At 32.5% G+C, this 23,617-nt stretch overlaps 1 protein-coding gene across 2 annotated transcripts; it reads left to right on the top strand.

Annotated features, from left to right (window-relative positions):
- Positions 1–949: 949 nt before the first annotated feature.
- LOC148618893 (A disintegrin and metalloproteinase with thrombospondin motifs 2-like) lies at positions 950–23,257 on the top strand. 2 transcript variants are annotated; one of them, XM_088578243.1, is made up of 23 exons: positions 950–1,200; positions 1,730–1,757; positions 3,104–3,423; positions 5,416–5,518; positions 6,862–7,019; positions 7,246–7,329; positions 8,424–8,565; positions 9,699–9,804; positions 10,189–10,332; positions 11,017–11,149; positions 12,464–12,574; positions 12,879–13,024; positions 13,391–13,454; positions 15,898–16,006; positions 16,364–16,500; positions 16,751–16,877; positions 17,167–17,256; positions 18,149–18,312; positions 18,755–18,893; positions 19,467–19,602; positions 20,076–21,270; positions 21,872–22,010; positions 23,032–23,257. In XM_088578243.1, exons 1-23 carry the CDS (start codon positions 1,183–1,185, stop codon positions 23,142–23,144), a joined length of 3,906 nt encoding a protein of 1,301 aa, XP_088434369.1. In that variant the 5' UTR covers positions 950–1,182; the 3' UTR covers positions 23,145–23,257. The 2 variants fall into 2 exon arrangements, with proteins under 2 accessions (XP_088434369.1, XP_088434370.1); XM_088578244.1 differs by having other exon boundaries at positions 19,470–19,602.
- Positions 23,258–23,617: the final 360 nt, after the last annotated feature.

Genomic DNA, 23,617 nt, shown 5'->3' on the forward strand with positions numbered 1-23,617 from the left:
GAATCAGATATGAAAAATAACAAACTAGAATATCATGTGGCACGGGGGTATGTATGTCGGACAGGTGCTAACTGGTCCTTCTTTGATCATTTCACTGGGATTTTTGAGAAACAGTTGAGTAATTTTAAAAGTCGTAGTTTTTCTTCCATCAGAAAATGCCAACAAACGAGCAAAATGTCGAATACAACCATTTCTTAGTTATGTAAGTTATCCGAGTTAATTTATTACGTTTCGTTAATTATGCCAAATAATATATTATGTATCCGTTTTCAGAGTTTATGAATTGAAATGCATTTTTCTATTTATTTTTTAGTTTTAAACTTAGTTTTTTTTTAAATTGTAAACTAGCTTTAAGGTAGTTCTGAAATACTAAACTTGCTATCACCTATGACGAAAACTTGAAAAATGATACTGCGATAGGTTTAATAAAGACTTTAAAGCTTTATGCCAAATAACAGACCAACGTAAGGACAAAATAATGTTCTTGACAAAACTGTTTGTTTTTCTTACTGCACCATTACGTGAATACACGTGACTGTATTCTACCAACAGCACTAAATAACAGCACATAAAAAGACCATCAGTGCTTTTGTATTGTCTAAAATTCATTGAGTTCATTTCAGAGCTTGACGTCAGCGACCGATAATTAATTTTTACTCCAGAACTAGTTTAATACCTTTGAACCATCACATTTTATGTTTCAAAGAACATCTGAATAGCAGAATCTTGTGATGCAAAATTATATAATTGCTTAAAGAATGTCTGTTTAATTAATATTTATTACAGTAATCATATTAAGCTAAGAACATCTGTATCAATATGTTTTGGTAAGCCACAAATATCTAGATTGTTGACGATAACAACAAACTCGTATTTTTCTTACCTCTGAGTCAAGCACTGCACTTTTTGCAGACGTAATATAAGTCTGTGAAGTTCACCCATGATTTTTGACAGGGAACAAACATTTCATCGTAAACATTGTCTACGTGTGCATGCGTTTCAAATCTACTGCAATCAGCAGATTTTGAACTGTTCGCGCCGAGACGAGGCTGATGTGCTTAATTGACCTCTATTATTTTGATAAAATGTAATGAACGAAACGAATAAAAGAGCTGTAAAAAATTGTATCTTGGATGCCTACCTAGTATAACAAAATCTTGACTGCCAAAGACAGGAGAAACGATGTTTATTTTGATCCAGGTAAGTTAGTAGATACAGAATTTTGCTGATTTAAAAAAAACATTATGTTTTATTACTGTTTTGTTTATATACGAATTAAACATTAGACTATATATGACGAAATGTCAATTAAAAATTGTAGCTTGCAAAGGAAAGCTGTGTGGTTTTAGAATAATATAGGACTGTGTGTGTCTGTAGTTCTTTTCGACAGACCAACTTCTCAACGGCAATAGAAAATTACACAGTCTCAATCCTTTGTTTTCGATTCAATAAAAGATGCATCTTTAATATAAATCTTTATTGAATGAATTCCTGGTAATACACTCTATTTCCTTCCCAATAAGAGATTAATAAAAAAATTAACTTGTATGTTTGGTGGTCCTTACCTATATTTTGTTTTATATCACATTTATAGTGCGTGAGTTCTTATGTCGTTTGGTCTTTGTTTCAGCTGAATACGATTATCAACATTTTGTTTCTAAATTATCCCTTTTAAAACATTTTAGATATCTCGAAATCATTTTTTTAAATTTATTTTTTTTCATTTCAGAGTCTGGCTATATTTTCCACGTGTTATGGTAAGCTTAAGCACTGATTTCATTTCTAACCTTTAACCTTTAAGAATGAATTACTCCCTGCTAATTATAAAAGCATGTCAGATCAAACCAGTGTAACTGTGGGGTGTTATAAAGTTATCTAGAAACAAGGTTTCTGTGCCAGTATAAAATAAGCCTTGAGTAAACCTGTCTTTTGGATATTTATTACACGTCTAGACTGAAAAATGAACGTCGTAAAAGTTAGTTCATGTAACAAATAAAGATTAAAAATTAAACACTGAACTAGGATTACCAAATTTTAAGATATATGTTGACAGCTGAAGTTTTAAAATATTTTCATGGCACCGAATAAATTTCAAGGCGATAACTGAATTCCATAAAAACTAAATGTCTCTTTATCTACTTTTATTATATTTACCAAACAAATCATCTCTAACAACTTCATTAAATTTGCAGTATCACTTTTTAATGAAAATAAAGAAGCATTGAGTAAATATCGCTACTGAATGTTTAATTCAATCATTTTACACTTTTTTGAACATTATTTTTCCATTTGTACATATGTATAGGTATTATTTATACGTTACGATACAAGGTTCTTACACGAGTCTCTCTTGAACATCTGGGATTTATTCCACCAGTGTGAGAAATTCCATCTTTTGACGAGCGGAGTGTAGCGGGACGAATGAAAAGACAAAAAGATTTTTCTCACATGAGTGGAAGAAATCCCAGAAATTCAACAGATGACGAGTGTAAGAACGTATTTCTTCCGTTTTACATTCAAAAACTGGGGAATAACGGACAATAAAGGACAATGAGTAATTTGCATAAAATATGTATTGTATTAGTGGGCGCCAAATAACCACGTGCGATTTAGAGTAATCACCCCGAAAAATTCTGTTATATCCTATAGTAAGTAATGCTATGTTTTTGTATAATTCGAACATATTAACATACATTGTCAGACAAAGATGTGGAGTTTGATTAATTTATTCATTAACCATCCGAACTTTAATTGACTACTTTTACTTTGAGTATTCCGATTGGCTATTTTACCCATGACGTTCACCCGTCTGTAAGTGGCGGCTGTCTGTCATAGAAAAACGGCAAAAACGGAAGAAATGGGTATCCTGACAAAATGGACGATATAACTGTAATGCTGTAATATGAATATTTAATTGTTTTTTTTTGTACTTTACTTTCCTTCAGCTTTTAAACATCAATAATTATGCCATTTTGCGACCATTTAAGTAAAGTTAGAATAAATTAACAACAGTAGCATTTTTATAATAAAAGGTTTTGATTGGATGCATGTTATAAGCTATTTGATTATAGTTCCGACTAATGTTTCATATTTGTTTTTACAGGATATGTACGATCCAAATGTTTAGTCGAACAAAACTCTGTGATAATTCCATACATATCAGATAGAGAGGGACAATTCAAAAGAGACTTTAATCAGGATTCAGAATTGTTTCTTTCTGAAATGTACATTTCCTTTAAATGGAAGGATGGTATACATATATTAGACTTGCAAAGATCGGTCCTAAGCCCACAGACCGCTAGTTTAGAATGGAATGAGGACAATGTAACCATAGCATCTCAATTGTACAATACACAATCCTACCAGGGTACGGTACTTGGTGACAAAGAAAGTTTAGTCGCACTTTCTATTTCTGATGGACTGGTAAGAATAAATTATAGGTACATTAATGGAATTAATGTAGGTCAAAAGTATTATATACATGTACTTGTAATATACATGTATTATGTGTACTGTACTCTATTTGAAGGGGAACAGCTGTTATAAATATAAGACCAGTCTTTGCTTGATACATACTATAGCAACTATAGGAAAGCCCTATTTTGAATGGAGTAACCTCATAACGACGACCTAGTCCAGGCTCCATAATTAAACTCATACGCTAATGTGATCATAGAAAAAATATTTCACATTTAGGTTCCTTAAATTATTGTGATTCAACTTAGGGCACTAAGTTTGTTAATTGAAGAAAGAGATTTGTTTAAACTTTGATTAATTCAACCGTCTCCACATTACAATTTCAAAAATTATGTGAGTAAAATATCTTCTTGTATTTTGCATGCTGACCATTTTATTTTATACAAAATGTATTGAAACCATTTTTAAGTCGCTAATATTGGAAGCAACCTCTTGCATTCGTAATTTCAGTACTTTTTATATTCGCATATGTTTTGCATAAATACATAGTACTACTCCACGTTATGATGCAGATATTTACCGTCATAGCATCATAGTTCTTGCTTCATACATGTGTGTTCTACGTGTATCTCTTGCTTGTATGAGAATGGGAAGTTTACATGAAATGGTCGGTTAGCATTAAACATTACCCAGTTTCCGATTCAGGCACAGGGTTTGTTATAAGACTATATAGGTTCCTAATCTGGTTCCCTGGTCAATATCATTAGCGACCCAAATATCGCTAAAATTTACCTCTTTTAAAAATATCATACACATGTTTATTTGTGTTTTCTGCTCGTATGAGAACGGGAAGTTTACATTAAAGGATGAAATGATCGGTTAGCATTGAAGTTATGTAATTATATCGAGGTTCCCTATATAGGTCATATACATTATCAGGGCCCCGATATTTATACATAGCCATTGCCAGCTGTTTAATCTGATTCGTGGTAACCAGTTGTATTGATCGAAATCATTCGGGTCATCACGGTTACGAAAGAGTAATCATATCGAGGGAACCAAGATTCTAGCGGAAGTCACCCGATTTTAGAACATATCGCATTCGTGCCATTTCGGATGTTCAAATTAAGCCAAAATCAGAGGCAGTGAATATTTGACAATTAGCGACTTTGAGGACTTCAGTCTTTGATTATTCCATAGAAATTAATCATTAACCTGCACAACTAACCATACATTTCAAAGACGTTATGGAAAATCAAATTACTAATATTTCTATAAAAATTTACAATATAATATTTTATGAATAAATCAGCATTAATTTGGATGTTTTTTCTGAAACTGAAACTGTATGATATCGAAAGAGTAATAAGGGGAACCAAGGTTATAGCGGTAATCAAAAGAATGTGATCCAGGGACAAAGACCAGACATGGGAAACAGACACACACAACAAAGAACATGAGCAACTCGGACTCCATTAACAACTGGGAGCATGGACCCGCCAAGTTGCTCATAAAAAGTGTCAAGTCCGAGGTAGACGAAAGAGGAAAGGAAAACTAAGACACGTTGAACAAATCAGTTTTCATGGCGCAGATGGATACACCGTAACTATCCACGAGTTCATGATAACGGCCATAAAACTTTTGTAGTGATGACTTCAATCTTGTTCCAGAAGCCTATTTGTTAGAATTCTAGCGTGATACAAAAAGTCTGCGTAGTTTCGGCAAGCTCTGGCATAACGTATGAGTTGTGATATGAAGCATTGATATTATATAGAAGGAAATGCAAAAAAAAAAACCCCAAAATATATAATACATAAAGACCCATAGACTTGATTAAAATTTGTTATTTTTAGTAATAGAAATAGAATGATGAAGCACTTAATAACGTTAGCGAAACAATTCTCAATGGGAAATTTATTGGTTTCACAGGGTATACATTTTTTAGGTGTTTGACAACTTGTTACATAATAAATCTCGCTCTTTCTGCTCTTTCTTCAGAATGGATATGTTTCTACAAGTAATTACGAATTCGTAGTTGAGAGTCTAAACGATGAATATTCCAGAACAGGTTTACATAGATTGACATCTTGTAGAAAAACAGGTATGCACAACGTGGCATGAAACGATACAAAAAGAGTTAATAAGCCCATTGTAATGTATTTTTGTATAGTATAAATGTGAAGGGTAATATAACGAGTTAATGAGAGAATTGTTTTGTGACGCTATAGAGAACGAAGAAAGAAAACTTGAAAACAATGAGTTAATGAGCACATTCTAATTTGTCAACGCAATTAGTTCCCAAATAAAAAGTGACTAATACATCGACAATTTCATTGATTAAGCATTACTTTCATGCTCGTACGTAAACCTTTTAAACAATTTTACCGTGGTAGGAAGAGAATAACATCCTAAACTGTGAGTTGCAGACGGTTGAGATCAGGTCGTTGTCCTCGAATCTAAATGAAAAATAAATCATCATTATATGTGCTTTTGTTACTCATAATACTGATAATAACAAATCCCACAGAACCACATATTAACAAAGGGTAAACACAATGATGTACGAGGTCAGAAGTATTCAGAAATAATTTATATCTTGAACACATGAATTTTTCATGACATAGAAGTGTCTCTTTTTGTGATTTATCTGAAATTTGCAACGTTGTAATTGATATGACAAATTTACCCAACATGTGTTTCTACACAACCTTTTTTCATTATAATCGAATCTACCTGCTTAACATGGTCAAACAACGAATAATTTGAAAACTAATTTTCGAGTTTCAAATACTCATAAAAATATATTCCATACATATGCCATATTTATGAAATCTTATTGATACATTACCTAATCTTTTTAACACGAATCTATGAAAACCACGATTTAAATATTCAAATGAACACTGAAATTCGTCAATAAAACGCAGAAATATAACAGAACACAGCCATCGAAAATGTAAGAAAGGATGATAACCACTTTTCGTCTTCTGGAACTCAACGATAAAAAAACACAAGCTAAGAAAACAACGACCAATACATTTTAACTGAAAGCAAATATAAATTATCATCATTATGAAAAAAATGATTTCCCTGTAAGAAAGTATCTTATATAGAGAAGAATCGTTATGAGATGAGTAACAAAATAATTGGCATTTATTTCGAAAAATAAGATAAAAACGTTGTCCTCTACAAAGGTAGGTGTCCGTACAAAAGGATTGTTTTTGCCAAGAACCGCCTTCTCTAAAATCAATGGTAAAATTCATTTCTGTACTTCAGCTATATGTGTTTTTGTTTCACAAATTATAGAAAATATACAGTATATAATACTTTTATGCAAATAAATACCTAATAGTTTATTTCTTTTATCTGCCGTAATAATCACAAGCAGAATAAAAACATGATTATGTATGGATTCAAATTAAGTAGTAGTTTATAAATTTTCAGGGGAATACAAGCATTCGACTAAAAACAGAACGAGACGTAAAAGAGACATATCCGGCCAGACGAAGTACATTGAGGTCCTAATTGCTATTGATAAATCGGCTGCTAATTTCATTGGAAAATCAAAAATAGAAACATACGTGATGACAGTTATGAATATAGTAAGTAGAATTCCAGCGAACTTAATATATTGTAACTCAAACAAGGGTGAAATGAATGTTAAAATTGTCTAAATTGTACAATGTTCAAAGTCAAAAACAAAACTCCAGAATAAACAATGACATAAATAAAAAAAAGAAAGTACATTCACGAAAACGTTTATGCTATAACGGAGGAATTGCCCAACTTTTTTAGACCCTTGGAATAATTTTTATTTTGAATTTATAGGTTAACAAGATATATAAACATGACACTTTAGATTCTGATATAGAAGTGCTGACCAGTAATATTATTATGATGGACAGTTCTGACGTAAGTTCCCAATTGTTTTTACGTAGATCGTGCTTAATTATAAATCATATACTTTATTTTATGGTTGATATCATTAGCCACCAATTTAATTATTTACAGAGTAATATCGAATTTACAGTTTTTATATAAGCTTGGAAGGTATGTATCAGAACCCAGACCTAGGAAAGTCGACTCTTAACTTGACCTACATTAAGGTATAAAAAAGAAGGATGTCAAAGTTTTATTATTGTTTAAATCAGATTAGCATCGGCTATTGATGATATTTTTCGTACGCTCGGGTACTCTACATACTTATAGGTGATGCAACACACTGCTTTCGAAATATTGCTCGACTTCAATAGTAAGGCATTTTATGTTTTGAATATTTTGTCTGAGTTCTAATGAGGAAAATGAATTTGCTGCATTGTAAATGGATATAATTCTATAAAAGTTCTAACCGTAATATTGACTCCGAGTTTAATATTTGCTTTTTGTAAAAATCTTTCAAGTAAGTCACAATGGAAATGGGGAAAGAAATTGTTCATCCGGGTATTATGCCATTATCGCAGAGTAGGATTTTTAAATTAACGTATGAGTTAAAAGGCAATACTGAATTTGTACACAGAAATTATGACGACAACACACTGTATACTCAATTACATTTTAATGAAACAAGTCAGTGCCTTGTAAAGCACTTAATTTATGTTTCAACCGAATTCTCTCTTTGATTAAACCACGAAAGCACTTATTTTTTAAAGAAAAAAATATAGACAAATGTTGATTATATAATTTGCTATGATGTATTATATATAACTACGATGCGTGCAAAAAAGGTTATACACCACAAACCCACCGACAAACAAAATAAAAGTGCAAATCGTATTTTCCTTCTTTTTAATCCTGTAAATTGGTGTAACCTTAAGTATCTTTAAATGCAAAAAGAAGATGTGTACGCGCACTACCTCTCTTTTAGATAGAACATAGATCAGACGTGCAGGTAGCTTGACAAAGTAAATATGTTAAAACTAAAGCGTTATATACTATAGTTATTCAAACAGTTGATATATCACACTTAAAGAATAAACGTTTTTTTTTATCCTTTTTCTATTTGCTAGGAGAAATCTATTATAGTTAAAAACGAAGCCAGATCTACCGTAGACAGGTTCTGTCAGTGGGTACTCAGAAATCCCCAGTATGCTAGAGGGTCCAAACATGATGTTGCTGTTATGTTGACAAGGAACCTCATTGGTCCAGCAGGTATGATTAACTACAAAATATTATATAACTAAATGAATAGTATACCCGAGTGTAATGTATAGAATTGCTTTCGTTTGTAGAGATTTTTGCAAATTATTTATGTTTATGGCTTATAGTTTTAGAAAACTTTTCACCTTCACGAAAGACTTAATATATTTAATATATTTAATACAAATGGATGCCTTTTTTTCTGCCTGATTTTTTCAGTGATCAAATTGTTCGAGTGCCTGTTTTGTTCCTTTTCACGTAATAAAAGTGGAGAAATTTGAAATATTAAATCGAACTAAATTTCTCGAAGAAGTAATAATAATGGTATTGTTGCCACATTGTTTTGGGTTTCACTTCGATAACTATCAAATATTACTAATATAAAGAAGAAAAATATGTATTCTTTCCCACAACAGTAATTCGGAGAAGGTCAATTCGAGGTAACTATACGACCAAAATGTAGCCCTTAGTCAATGGACATGAATGAGTTCCTTGAGTAGTTAACGGTGATAACTGATGAAATAGTTCATCAATATAAATATACCTTTGCCAAATAAGGCCTATGTTATTTTATGTGTATTTATGACACTATTCCAGGAACAGGATTTATTGCACTCACAAGAAAAAGTGAATAGAGTAAAAGTAACTTTATATCACAAACCATAAAGGCCTTAAAATAACTGAAACACCAGTAGGGAACTCATTCTTTTATGTCTGGAAAATATACTCGCATGTAACGTAAGCTTAACAATATCCCAATACCCTGTAGATGTACATATCTAGAGTTAAGTGCCTTAATATAATCTATAATATGTCTAAACAAGATAATTGTCTCGTAAATAATAATTGTTAGTTTATATATTTTTGTAAGCGCCAATATAATTCTGCTTGGTCACAATAAATCTAATTACTTGACGAGATGTTCATGTATATGTCAGGTAAAACCTCACAAAGTTTCTTCAAATGCAAGGTTATTTATTATGCTTTGAAAAAGGTCCTAACACGCACAATATTATACTATGCGAAGGAAGTTCAATGAGTTGCTCTTGACATAAAAATTTGTGAAGTTTATACGGGAGTAGTAAATATTCCTATGATTAAGGCTTCTAATTAGTTGTCTAATTTCAAAAAGACTATGTTTACAGGTTATGCTCCAATAACAGGAATGTGCAATCCAGCAAGAAGTTGTGCCGTCATAAAGGATGAAGGATTTACTTCAGCGTTTATCATTGCTCATGAAATAGCACATGTGTATGTTTTAACATTTCTTTTTAGCCTAGATACATAATGTAATATCTTTAAAGAAGAACATTAAAATTGCCATTATTTTGCTGTTATGTCATCCACTAAAACAATACTGGTTATCCTATTGTAGTGGAAACGAAATCATGATCATGAAAACAATCAGAAATAACAAATAACATACAATAAGTGATTAACGTATATAACTTGATCAAATTGAGACATTGGAGATCCAACAATCGAAAGAATATTGGCCAACATGAATACAAATGAATTGATTGTTAATGTGAACAGTCAGTATAATAGGATGCTAGTTTCTAATTTTAATGCCTAATTTCATTACATGAAAATTGGCTATTAAAAGCTATATACTACTATTTAATGTATATTTAGACTAGGTGTATACCATGACGGTCACGGGAACGAGTGTTATGGAAGAGAATACCAGTATAGTATGATGGCTTCAATGGTCCAATCTACACTTCAAAATCATTGGTGGTCTCATTGTACTAATACTAGAATCAAGAAGGTTCTACCGTAAGTATCGAATGATTGTTTTTCTTAAGTTGAAAAGAACATTTAAATTATTCTTTGATCTTCTTTGTAGTTTTCATTTCTATTCGATTTTACAAGCTTTCGAATTTCTGTGAAAACTTATTTACCTAATATAATGAAGAAATGTTTGGACGTCAATTACCTGTAAGTAAATGAACTTCCTTTAAAGCTATAGTTGGTCTCTTGTAAGATTTTAAACAACATTTAAGAATATTAAACATTTACAATGTGTTATTGATACATCTGAATCAGGTAACAAGGATTTTTGTTTACATATATCAAAACTGTGTATACCAAAAAATCCCAAATAAAGAAAAACAATTAAAACAAATAAAACAAAAACAAAGTAAACAAACAAACAAACAAACAAAAAACAAAAGAAACAAAAACAAAAAACAAAACAAAAAACAAAAAAACACGAAAACAAAAACAAAACAATAACAAAGAAAAACAAATATTAAAACAAACGACCAAATTCGAATTCAGACTTATCAAACACAATGTTGACATGAAGTCACGTTATTTTTAAGACTGTTGTTTATCTCATTATAGACTGTTCATAAAATACTACAAAAATACATATCACATGGATTCAAGGGCATTAACCATGATTTCGACAGTCTATACTCAGGTTTATACATATGATGTACTACACTTATTTTTTAGGTATTTAACCTGTCTAAATAACAATCCTTTGAAAGATCCAACGAAAGGGGTTTCGGATCCCTTAGGTAAGCCGTTTACAATGGATGAGCAATGCCGATATGAGTTCGGAGAAAATCACATTTCTTGCAGATCTGTAAGTTAATTAGGATAGTAGTTTTTATGAGTTGTTATACATTCCAATTTAAATTAAATATCGTTCATAAGATGATATGTGCTTTGGACATACTATCAAGTTCATTGTTGGTTTGGTGTCATTATTTTTTTTTATTATTTTAAACAATCAGTAGCTATAAACTATTTAAATATTTTTTTAAAGTGTTTGATTATGTTTGGTCAATTGATTTCTTGAAACAAAGGACTACCCTAGTTAGCAAAGTCGTCGATATTTCAATTTCTGATTTATTATAGTTCTTGGTAGAGATTCCTTCATAAGAAATAATTCAAAATCATCTTCCAAATATACAGAGGAAGATGTTTACAAAATGCTGGAATTTTAATCGACAACATATTTGTACAGTGTGGTGGACGTGTTTTTCAACAAACGGTCGGCATTCCAATGGGAACAAATTGTGCTCCTTTACTTGCTGACCTATTCCTTCACTCTTATGAGGCTGACTTTATAGCTGATCTGATCAGAAATAAAGAATATCGTTTGGCTAGATCTTTCAATCTCAGTTTCCGCTATATAGATGACGTACTATCTTTAAACAATCCTAATTTCGGGGATTTGATACATCGCATCTACCCCAAAGAACTTGAGATAAAGGATACTACAGACACTGTGAAGTCAGCCTCATATCTTGACCTACACTTAGAAATCGATGGTAAAGGATAACTATTGACCAAACTTTACGACAAACGTGATGACTTTTCATTCATAATTGTCAACTTTCCTTTCATCTGTGGCAACATCCCTTCAGCACCTCCGTATGGAGTGTTCATGTCACAACTCATACGTTATGCCAGAGCTTGCCGAAACTACGCAGACTTTTTGTATTGCACTAGAACTCTATAACAAATAGGCTTCTGGAACAGGGTTATGTTGCTACAAGATTGAAGTCATCACTACAGAAGTTCTATGGTCGTCACCATGAACTCGTGGATCGTTATGGTGTATCCATCTGCAGCATGAAAACTGATTTATTCAACGGATCATGGTTTTATTTTCCTCTTTTGTCTACCGCGGACTTGAATTTTTATGGGCAACTCGGCGGGTGTTTCTAGAAAAGCAGAGGACGCTTATTCTACCGGTGCACCTGATCCATGCTCCCAGTTTTTAGTGGAGTCCGAGTTGCTTATTTGCTTTTGTACTTGGTATGTATGATTTTAGTTACTGTATATACGCTTTGGTCAATAGTGCCAGTTCATTGGTAATATATTCTACTCCAAAACGACAAAAAAAATACATTTCAAGTCAGTTAAACAAAATGAATTATTGACATTGCAGTATACTGGAGATTTATGCTCATCATTATGGTGTGCTGAGAGATACAATCAAAGACTATGCAAAACTAAACGAGGAAGACCATTGAATGGTACACCATGTAGATCAGGGCGCGTAAGTTCAGTTTTTTTTGTATAGTCGAAGAAAGACTACTCTACTACATAAATTGTGGAAGAATTCAACATAAGTGAAACATAGAGTTTATCAATGTTGTACATTTCTATCATCAATATAAAGAAAGATAAGGATAAAACTGTTTTATAATACTTCATTTTACAAAAGTAAAATCATATTCATAGTATTTTTGAATTACAGAAAATTTTTTATTGTTAAAAACTACATCAATATCTTAGAAAAAAAATATATATGTTTTTGTTTGCTTACATATGTAAATAAAAGTAATCATTCCTTATCCTAGTATTGGTGTTTTGACGGGAGGTGTGTATATCATGGTCACCATAAAGCCGTAGATGGAAGTTGGGGTGAATGGGGTCCTTGGTCGTCGTGTTCTACAGAATGTAATGTTGGAATTAAGACGAGGATCAGGAAATGTGAAAATCCAAAGTATTACGCTTTGAATAATTATCACAATGAAACATTATAAAATAAAAGAACAGATCATTACTCAAATTGGAATAAAGTTCACAAAAGAAAGTCTAAAATGAAAATGTAAAGGTATTTTTTCAATAATTTTTATATCCAACTATGAATAATAAGTTATTGTTTTCTTCTTCATATATGTTTAGCATATAATCATAAAAGAATTGGAACCAGCCAAAGAACATATTTTTTTTATGATGGCAACTTTAAAAGAATACATTTATATCTGAGGTCATTTAACATTTGAATTGTGAGCTATTTTTGAATATACTATAAACTTCTAATGTAAAATCTTATGTTTTTATAGATTATTATTGAAACTGTTTTCAGACCTGCTTATGGTGGTAAAACTTGTGTTGGAGAAGACAGTGATATTTATACATGTACGACTGGGGTACGTTTGTTTATAATTACTATTAAAACAGTAACTGTTATTTTTTTTGGTCATATTCAAGCAGCATTGTATAACCATGAATGAATCAGAAAAATCATACACTAGTGCTAATAATATACCATTATCATCTACACAAAAGACTACGAAGTGTCAGAATCATCGTACACTAGTGATAGTGACGTACCCGAATCCTCTGCACTAATGACAACAATGTACCATAATTCTCTGCACTAGTGATAACAATGTACCATAATCCTCTGCACTAGTGATAACAATGTATCATAATCCTCTACACTAGTGATAATGATGTGTCTGAATACTCTTACACTAGTGATAACGACGTACCCGAATCCTCTCACACTAATGATAGCGATGAACTATCAGAATTGTATATTATCAATAACAATGTATCCGAATTTACTAACAGTCTTACCATAACACTTGTTACACCCGTAGTGGTATTAATTTAAATTGGATCCTGAAAAATTCGAAAGATCTTTTGAAGACCCTCAATTCATGATTATTATCAGTATATAATAGCATTAAAACCTATGATTTGTCAACACTGTATACTTCTATTCCCCATACCCAGTTACAATCCCGATTCAAAAGCATTATGCATCGTTGTTTCTCCAAAAAGATGGTACACCTAGATACAAATATATAGTTCTTAGTGGAGATTCCTCATACTTTGTAAAAAATAATTCCAAATCATCTTCCAAATATACAGAAGATATTCTCAAAATGCTGGAAATTTTAATCGACAACATATTTGTCCAGTGTGGTGAACGCGATTTTCAACAAACGGTCGGCATTCCAATGGGAACAAATTTTGCTCCTCTACTTGCTGACCTATTCCTTCGGTCTTATGAGGCTGACTTTATCGCTGATCTGATCCGAAAGAAGGAACATCATTTAGCTAAATATTTTAATCTCAGTTTCCGCTATATAGATGACGTACTATCATTAAGCAATCCTAGTTCCAGGGATTTGAAATGTCGCATCTACCCCCAAAGAAGTTGAGATAAAGGATGCTCCAGACAGTACGAAGTCAGCTTCATATCTTGATCTACACTTCGAGATCGATGAAAGGAAAACTACTGACCAAACTTTACGACAAACATGATGAATTTTCATTGTGAATTGTCAACTTTCCTTTCATCTGTGGCAACATCCCTTCAGCACCTGCGTATAGCGTTTTCATATCACAACTCATACGTTATGCCAGAGCCTGCCGAACTACGCAGACTTTTTGTATCGCGCTAGACTTCTTACAATTGGGCTTCTGGAACAGGGTTAGGTTGCTACAAGATTGAAGTCATCACTACAGAAGTTTTATGGTCGTCACTATGAACTCGTGGATCGTCATGGTGTATCCATCTGCACCATGAAAACTGATTTGTTCAACGCGTCATGGTTTTCCTTTCCTCTTTCGTCTACCCCGGACTTGACTTTTTGTGAGCAACACGGCGGGTGTTTCTAGAAAAAACAGAAGACGCTTACCATCCGGTGCACCGAGTCCATGCTCCTAGTTATAAGTGGAGCCCGAGTTGCTCTTTTACTTTGTTACTGTTCCCTAGAAATACTCTTTATGTATTTTGTCGTGTTTGTTTTCGATGTCTGGTCTCTGTCCCTGGATTACATTTTTTTTTATTTCCGCTGGAATCTTGGTTCCCTTTATTATGCTTGATAGCGATGTATCAAAATCACCTTAAATAAGTGATAAAGATGGCCTAGAATTCTCTAACAAGAGTGATACCGACGTATGAAAATCCTCTTATATTAGTGATGATATTGTACCGGTATAATCTTACACTGTTGATGTCGACGAATTATAATAATATATCGCCAGTGATGTTAAAGTATGTATGAGAATCATCTTACACTGATAATAACCACGTGCCAGAATCATCTTTCACTAGGAATGACATAGAATGTATAAGAATCATCTTACACTGGTGATAACGATGCGTCGGTATTATCTAACACTAGCTATAACGATGAATCAGAAGCATCTTACACTAGTGTCATGCAGAAGCAGGCGTGCCTTAGGTTAAGGACTGAAAGCAGTAAAAGGAAGAGTAAAAGCAACCATGTAAAGCATTGGCATTTAAAATGTATAGTGTAGGACATGGGAAATTGTTACTGAGAAAGTACTTTAATTTGTAGATACCAATATTCATGGATTAGGGTAGAAATGGAAGTTTGTGGATTCTTGAATTTTTTAGGTTTTCAGAATACACATCAATAAGATTCTCCTTTTCGTTGAGAACCAAATTTCGTTTGGCCTACCAACGAAAACAATGAAAATTGGTACAACATGAACAATAGTACTTTCACAGCAGTTAATTTTGGTCTAAAGGTATGCTCGTTTCGCTAGGCTTTGTATGGTTACTTTGTTCTTTTTTCCCCTAAAACCAGTGTTTGTTTTTTTTCCTTACAGAAGAATTGCACAGAATATACTGATTTACGATTTCTTCAATGTGCTGTCTTAAATGGTATTCCTATCAGAGGAAGATCTCACACATGGCTTCCATATCAGAAAGAAGAGGGTAGACCAAAATTAAAAATTATTTTTTACACAAAAAAATATATGTATTAGAAACACACTGACAAACAATTGAATTTACTGATGAGCTTGTAACTGATTAAAAAAAACATAGGATTTCTAAATTTACTATATATTTTATAAGATTTACGACAAAGTAAAATACTTCATTTTAAACAAAATTGGTACAGTAATAAATGAAGATGGGTACTTTGATTGTAATACGACAGCAAACATTTGATTTTAACTTAAATTTTCAAATATATGTTAAACGATTATATTTTAAACAACAATTAAATGCTCATGCAATTTTATTTATAAAATGTATTAACATGTTGCATGTAAATCTTTTTTCTACAAGAATCAGACCAATGCAAACTGAATTGCGTGTCAAATGACACAGGTAAAGTTATGACATTTGATGACATGCCACTTGAAGATGGAACTTCATGTACCTATGATGAACCAAACAATATATGTGTTAAAGGCCAATGTTGGGTGAGGGTTTAAAACTGAAATTTAGAGCTTGCAGTTTGAAAACTTCTGCCTTTAACCAAACATTCTTATCACCAAACTTATTATTTTTCTTTTACTAAACGACAAAGGTATAGGGTTATACAAAGGTATACACTCACCAACAAAAGTTATTTTAATTGATAAAAGATAAGTTCATACTGTTATTTTGCATAAAAATATTTGTCGCAAATTTTCAGACGAGGAAAGCTGAAATATGTTGCTTTTGTTTCAGAAAGTAGGATGTGACGGCATTAGAGACTCATCAATTGAGCTTGATAAATGTGGTGTTTGTGGTGGTAATGGATCGGATTGTAAACTTGTGAACGGAAACTACAAGCGTAAATTCAATTACAAAAAGTGTACGTGATAAATACTTTGTCCTTTGTCTTTAAATTTATTATTTCGCACAACTTTACTGGTAAAATACATCTGTACATCATATATTGACATTCCTTTCCTACTCACACAAAATAGATAGTTTTTAAGAGTATAACTTGTATTTATTTTATACTATCATTAGGACCGTAGATCATTTTACCATAGGTAGTTACACTTAAAGCACCAATGAATTAATTCATTTTTAAGATGCCAATGCGAGGCACGGGTAACAATAGTTGAAAATTAAAACGGACATTTGTACAATTTTAGGGCCACCGCCATATGAACGAATTTTAGTCCTTCCTGCTGAATCCAGAGGAATTGAAATTATTGAGAGTCAGTCGACAACACATTACCTAGGTAAGTATGTGCTACTATTTCAAACGAAAGTTTAGAAAATATTTAAAGCAATGTTTGGTTTAAGGTTCATCATTACCTTTCCACAAATATGGCGTCAATTTAACAACTAATTTTTCTCTGACTACAGACAAACCTGTATATCTGGAGGCATAGCATCCTCTAGATATGCATAACTGTAAAATTATATAAAAAAACTGGCCTGGCAATTGTTTTAATTATATTGATTTTGCAAGGAGGGCGGAAATGAACTAAGTTTGGATAATGTTTCGAGATGTTCCCTTTTTATTAAAGGCACACTCTATTCACATTAACATGCTGATCAATAGGTGATTTAAACTGGGTAAATGAGTGTACCATATCAAGTGAATCTCAGATGTTTTTTTTTTATTTTTACACTCTACAGAATTGAAAAAAAATAAACCTGCAAAAGTCAGGTCAGTTTTTGATATAATTTTACATAAACTTGATGTAACTTTTTCATATAAAGACTATATATATATGTCTTGAAATTTTTCTAGATACACAGGTTTGTATGTAGTCAGAAGGAAATTGATTTGAAGTTGAGGCCATATTTATCGAAAGGTAATGACGTACATAACAATTTATTTACGAAAGAGTATTGCTTACTTTATGAGTAGTATTTAGAAATAAACGATAAAGATAGAATATTTATTCAAAACGTTAATCTTATTAAAGTCTCAATGCGGAGAAAGAGAGATGGGAATATAATGGTATCAAACAAGTGTAATAATTTAGAATGCCTTAATATGTATCGCAACATTAGTGTTACAAAAGTATTTGTCGATAAACTAGAGTTGAATTTGTGATGCCTCTCCAGTTCTAAAAAAATTATACCAAATAAACAGAAAAAGTGAAATATTTTGTATTACAGCAATAAGAGATCCATCCTATGGAACATATTATTTAAATGGAGGCAGACGTAAAGGTCGTTCTAAGAAAATGGTTATCAATGGTGCATGGTTTGAATACGATGGCAACTGGAATCGTGAAACACTCAAGTCAAAAGGTCCGTTAAGGAGACCAATTGAAATCATGGTAACTGTTACATATGTTGAATTTACAAGTTATAACATCGTCAGTTTAGTGTTATAAAAGAGTCAACTAAATTAAGTCGTTAACACCAAAGTTGTTTTCTTGAATTAAGAAATAAATTACAGAAGCTTCATTTTATCATTGTTTTACCATGGGCTGGCCATTTATGTTACATTATTTCACTCGAGCGATAGCGATGGAAAAACAACGATAAAATGGGGTTTCCATGATTTATTTCGATTCTAGCCGGATTATTATCCACATATTTGAATAAATGCAGCCTATATGTTCCACGAAATGTTGGTCGTGTGTCTAAAGAGCTTTGAGCACAACATATCAGAACTAAAATTAATACATCAGTTATTATTAGCAATTACGAGGATGTATAATACATGCGTTTGTATTTCGTCCAAAAAAAAAAAAGAATTGTTTCTTTCATTTTCAGATAATGCCCCAGAATAAATACCAAGAACTCATAATTAACTATGAGTATAACGTGAAGAATGACGACTTTACTTTTGAGAAGAACAAATATGAATGGGTCTTCGATCACTGGACAGACTGTTCAGTTACCTGTGGGAAAGGTAACTACAAAGGTTTTTCACTGTTTGGTTGGGTGTTTTTCCTGATGGGTTTATTCCTATTCTGATAAAGACTTTTACTATTCCTAATAAATCTGACAATGATGTAACAATATGTGTCAGAAATCTAAATGAAAAATGAACATGATTTTTCCAGACGGATTTTTTTAAAATCAGTTTATCGCAGCTACATCTTTTGTAGTGAAAAAAAAATCACACAAGCGTTTCAATGGTTTGGTCTTTAAAAATAATGAAACCTTCTTTAGCTAGTGCCAAATCGATTTCTCAGTTCATAGAACCATCGTTAGTTTTTATCAAATTCTTATGCAATCCTCCTAATTACCATATGCCTAATTCGTTTTCTTGAATGGTTTCTATCATTTAAAGACTTATTCAACGATATTTAAGACAATTGTAATTGTTCCTTCATACAGTGTCTTCGAATTTTCAACCGTGTTGGTGATTTTACTACTAAACATATGAAGCGTTTAATGTGAGGTCTTGATTTCAGATCGTGCATTTTTCATAATTAAGACTTATCACGATACTTTACCGACACTGTTTTCTATTATTGAGTAGGAACACAACACATCGTTAACAAATGTAAAGATAAAGATCTAGACGAAGTCGTCGAAGATAGAAATTGTCGCTTTGTCGGTAATGGAACTGGTAACCCAGTTGAATGTAAGAGGAAGCCTTGTGCTACAGAAGGGTGAGGAAATAGCTAATTCGAAGTTGAAATAACTTCACATGACCCCCAAAATGGAGTTTCCATAAAAAAAAATGATATCATGCTTCTTTGAATGTAACTATACAATAGGTGGTCAAAATCAGCACCATACACTTATACCGAGGCGATGTTGGGAAGTAAAAGAGCTTGCCATTGAATCAATATCACAAATAATATGATAGCATGTTCAGAAAACTCCATTTTACGATGACGATTTACATGTTTCAAAACAAAAAAAAAAGAAAAGCGAAAATACTGTAATGCCAAAACAAAAGATGGTGATATAAGGGAAAAGAAATCAATGGGCAAAAAAAAGGGTTTGGATAAATGAATCAACATTCATTTGAATTTAGATATGCATCATTCAGTGTTCAAACCGAGAAGAAAAAGATGGTTTATATTTCTTTTTGTTAATAGGTACTCTCTTCAACAATTTTTTTTTTTTTTATTTTCAGATTCGTATGGGCTATGGAATTAACCTGGACGGAATGTTCAGTTACATGTGGACAAGGAATACAAAAACAGGAGTATACATGTCAAAAAGAAATATCGGAGACCGAATATGAAGTTGTTGAGTCTTTATTATGTGATAAAACTGCAGAACCAAACTATACAAGGCCCTGTAATGAACGTAAATGCGGGATTTACAAATGGGAATCTACAGATGAATGGACGGAATGTCCCATTACCTGTGGTATTGAAGGTTATCAGTTTGAACTTTTTAACTGTACCTACATAACGGATGGAGAGCACGGTGAGTCTGCTGCTGAGTCGTTCTGTGATAGAAACAAGAAACCTAATATCACAAGACCATGTCGACTTGAACCCTGTTACCAAAAGTGGTATCAATGGGCATTTAATAACGAATGGACGCCTTGCACAAAAACATGCGGAAACGATGGTGTGCAGTTTCCTGCATTTTTCTGCGAACAAAAAGATTCCCATGGGTTTTCGGATATAGTTGACGTAAGTAAATGTGATATGGAGCTGCGTCCAGAAAATATACCGAAACCGTGTAATCAGGAAAGCTGTGTTACTGAATCGTTCGAATGGATGTATAAAGACTGGGGGGACTGTAGCGTTATTTGTGGGGATTTTGGTTTCCAGACTAGAGAGCATTATTGTGCTAGGATATACTCAAATGGAACTGTACGAGAAGATAAATTATTGATGTGTGATGACTTGCAACCGCCTGTTAGTAGAAGAGATTGTAGTGGACCTCCCTGTGAATATAGCATATTTCGTCTAAGCTATACCACTGAATGGGAAGAGTGCACTGCGACATGTGGAAAAATAGGTATACAGGCACAAAAGTCAATTTGTCAAGAGGTAATGCCAAATGGAACAATAGAAGACGTTAATATTCATATGTGTGACGATCTTGTCGCAGTTGGTGAGACACGACCATGTAATAGAGTGCCATGCGTGTCGTATAAATGGACGGCGGCGCCATTTTGGACTAACTGCACTGCAAAGTGCGGAGATAGTGGAATTATGTATCAGATGCATTATTGCGATAAAGTTTCAGGAGATGGGTCAACTGAGTTTGTTAGATATGAATTTTGTTCAGAAATACCAATGCCGTTTGTCATCAAAGAGTGCAACAGACAACCATGCATACAGGAATGGATAGCTGGTGGATGGTCAGAGGTATTTTTTGTTAAAATACAGAATACCAAGTGTCTTATATTAATATGTATTTGTAAATTAACACATCATGGTGTGTTTAAAAAAAAACTATATTAAAAAGCAAGTTGAAACTTAAACAATCAAACATATATTTCTAAAACTAAATCTCGGTTTTTCTCAATTTAAGATATACAATTGATGTTTTAAGACCAGACAACCTAATGACAGTTCAGAACGATTTTGATAGAAAAATACATACATACATACATACATATACATACATATATATATATTTAGGTTATATACAAATATAGCTTTCGCCGGTCGGTTCATTCCTCCTCGTATTGGCCGAGCGGTCTAGAAGGCTGGACTTTGTGCAGGCGATGTTGCCATAGATGTCACAGCGGTACGGCATAGCAAATTTGACAGTTTTTACAGAATTTTTAGACCCTTCTATAAGTTTACATAATCTTCCCTGAATCAATTTGATCCGATGGAGCAGTGTAGCGAAGAATAGAGTCGTCACATTCTGAGACGTTTGTGTGTGTGTGTGTATATATATATATATATATATATATATATATATGAAGCAAAAAGGAAATATTTTGTCTTCGTTTTGCAGTGTTCTGTCACGTGTGGGACTGGTAAACAGAAACGTGATGTTACATGTGCTGACCCTACTACCATTGGTGATGATTATTTATGTTTTGGCTATAAACCGAAAAATGTACAACCATGTAAACTAGAGGACTGTCTAGTAGGTAAGTCATTTTTACGGTTTGTTTTCCCTTGTAAAATATTACACTGGCTAATAGACAAATCAGTATCACGTAATATCAACTATTTAAACAAGTAGACAGAATGTAGGTAAATCGGTATCACCTAATATAAAAATATTCAAATTAGAAGATGGTAAATAGGTATGTCTGTATACGTAACGTCAAGCCATTATTCTGCAGCCAGTCAGCGTAACACTTGACGTAACCTGAACAGTTTGATAGTTATCCACTAATTCCCAATTTCTCGTATGCAGTAGGGTTCATTCTAAGCTTTCAGTGTTTGTATTTTCTCGCTGTTCCTTTTTATCTTATTCATTTGTCCTGGTTTACTTTGCACAAAACATCATTCTAACATTCAAACTTTAAATATTTTCTTTATGTTACCCCTTTGAAATATCGTCATATAAATTGTAACACACACACACACACACACACACACACACACACACACACACATATATATATAAAACCATTAAAAATATTCAATTATAAAACCATTATTATTAAGAATTGCATTAAATCACATAACTTTGACAGAGAAAAGATATTACTACAAGACTATTATAATAAAGGTTGAGCTATCAAGTATCTTGGAGAAACTTGCAATTTCTATTTAAATATTTGACATATAGTTTATGTTGGCATCCTATCTTTTCGGATGTTTATAATTTCTTTGCCTTTTTCTTGACTTTTCCTATCGATATTTAAAATGTTTTTTCGACACAGTCGGTAAAATTTCGCTTTCCACCATTTGACCTTAAGGACGCACTTCTACGGAAACGCAAGTCACCTGATCGCAATTCTGTTTCCCGATTGGCCAATACTGATAACGTATTGGCGTTCGAAAATAAATGTGTCGCAAATTTGTAATTGCGTGCCATGAATTATTTTCTTAAAAGAAATGTAGAAACTTAGAACTAAGAAGAAGAATAATTTACTGCGTCGGCTAGCTTTTTTAAATATAGCACTTTTTTTGTATTTTTCCTTCTCGTTGTTCTTTCAGAGGATGCTGCCTGTATTGACAAACGTACCTATTGTAGAAGGTTGGCATCTAAAAGGAGATGTAGATACCGCAGTTTCAGGAACAGATGCTGCAATTCCTGCTCTAAATACTGAATTACTCGTTTAAACTTCTATACATACTATTGTACTAATTAGATTGAAAATCATTATTATTTATTGTACGATGTTTCAGATATATTTTTATAATTAAAATCATTTTGTACGAATTTATTCAGTCATTTTTAGCAACACAGTTTTGAATTATTTATGGCTTTTTTAATGAGTTTTGTCAGTAACTTTCTCTGTATTGTGTAGATATTAGTTTTTTCACTCATACAACCAGTAAAATAAAGTCTCTTTTTGATATTTTTCGAGAAGAGATGTTTTTGCAGGTCTCTTAAGATGATTTTTCTCAACACAATTAGGATGTATTTAACTAAAACAATGGTCTACATAGACAATGTTGAGTTATATGTATTGATTTTGCCTTTCCGTCTCGCTTTTTTTCATTGTAGATTATTCCAAATAATCTATTTTCAATGACTTATCGAACATAACTATATGTTTGGTTTTAACAGATTGAATTA

The sequence above is a fragment of the Perna viridis genome, chromosome 4, assembly GCF_037379345.1.
Source record: "Perna viridis isolate PV_CMFRI_1.1 ecotype Kerala chromosome 4, ASM3737934v1, whole genome shotgun sequence".
Classification (NCBI taxonomy): domain Eukaryota; kingdom Metazoa; phylum Mollusca; class Bivalvia; order Mytilida; family Mytilidae; genus Perna; species Perna viridis.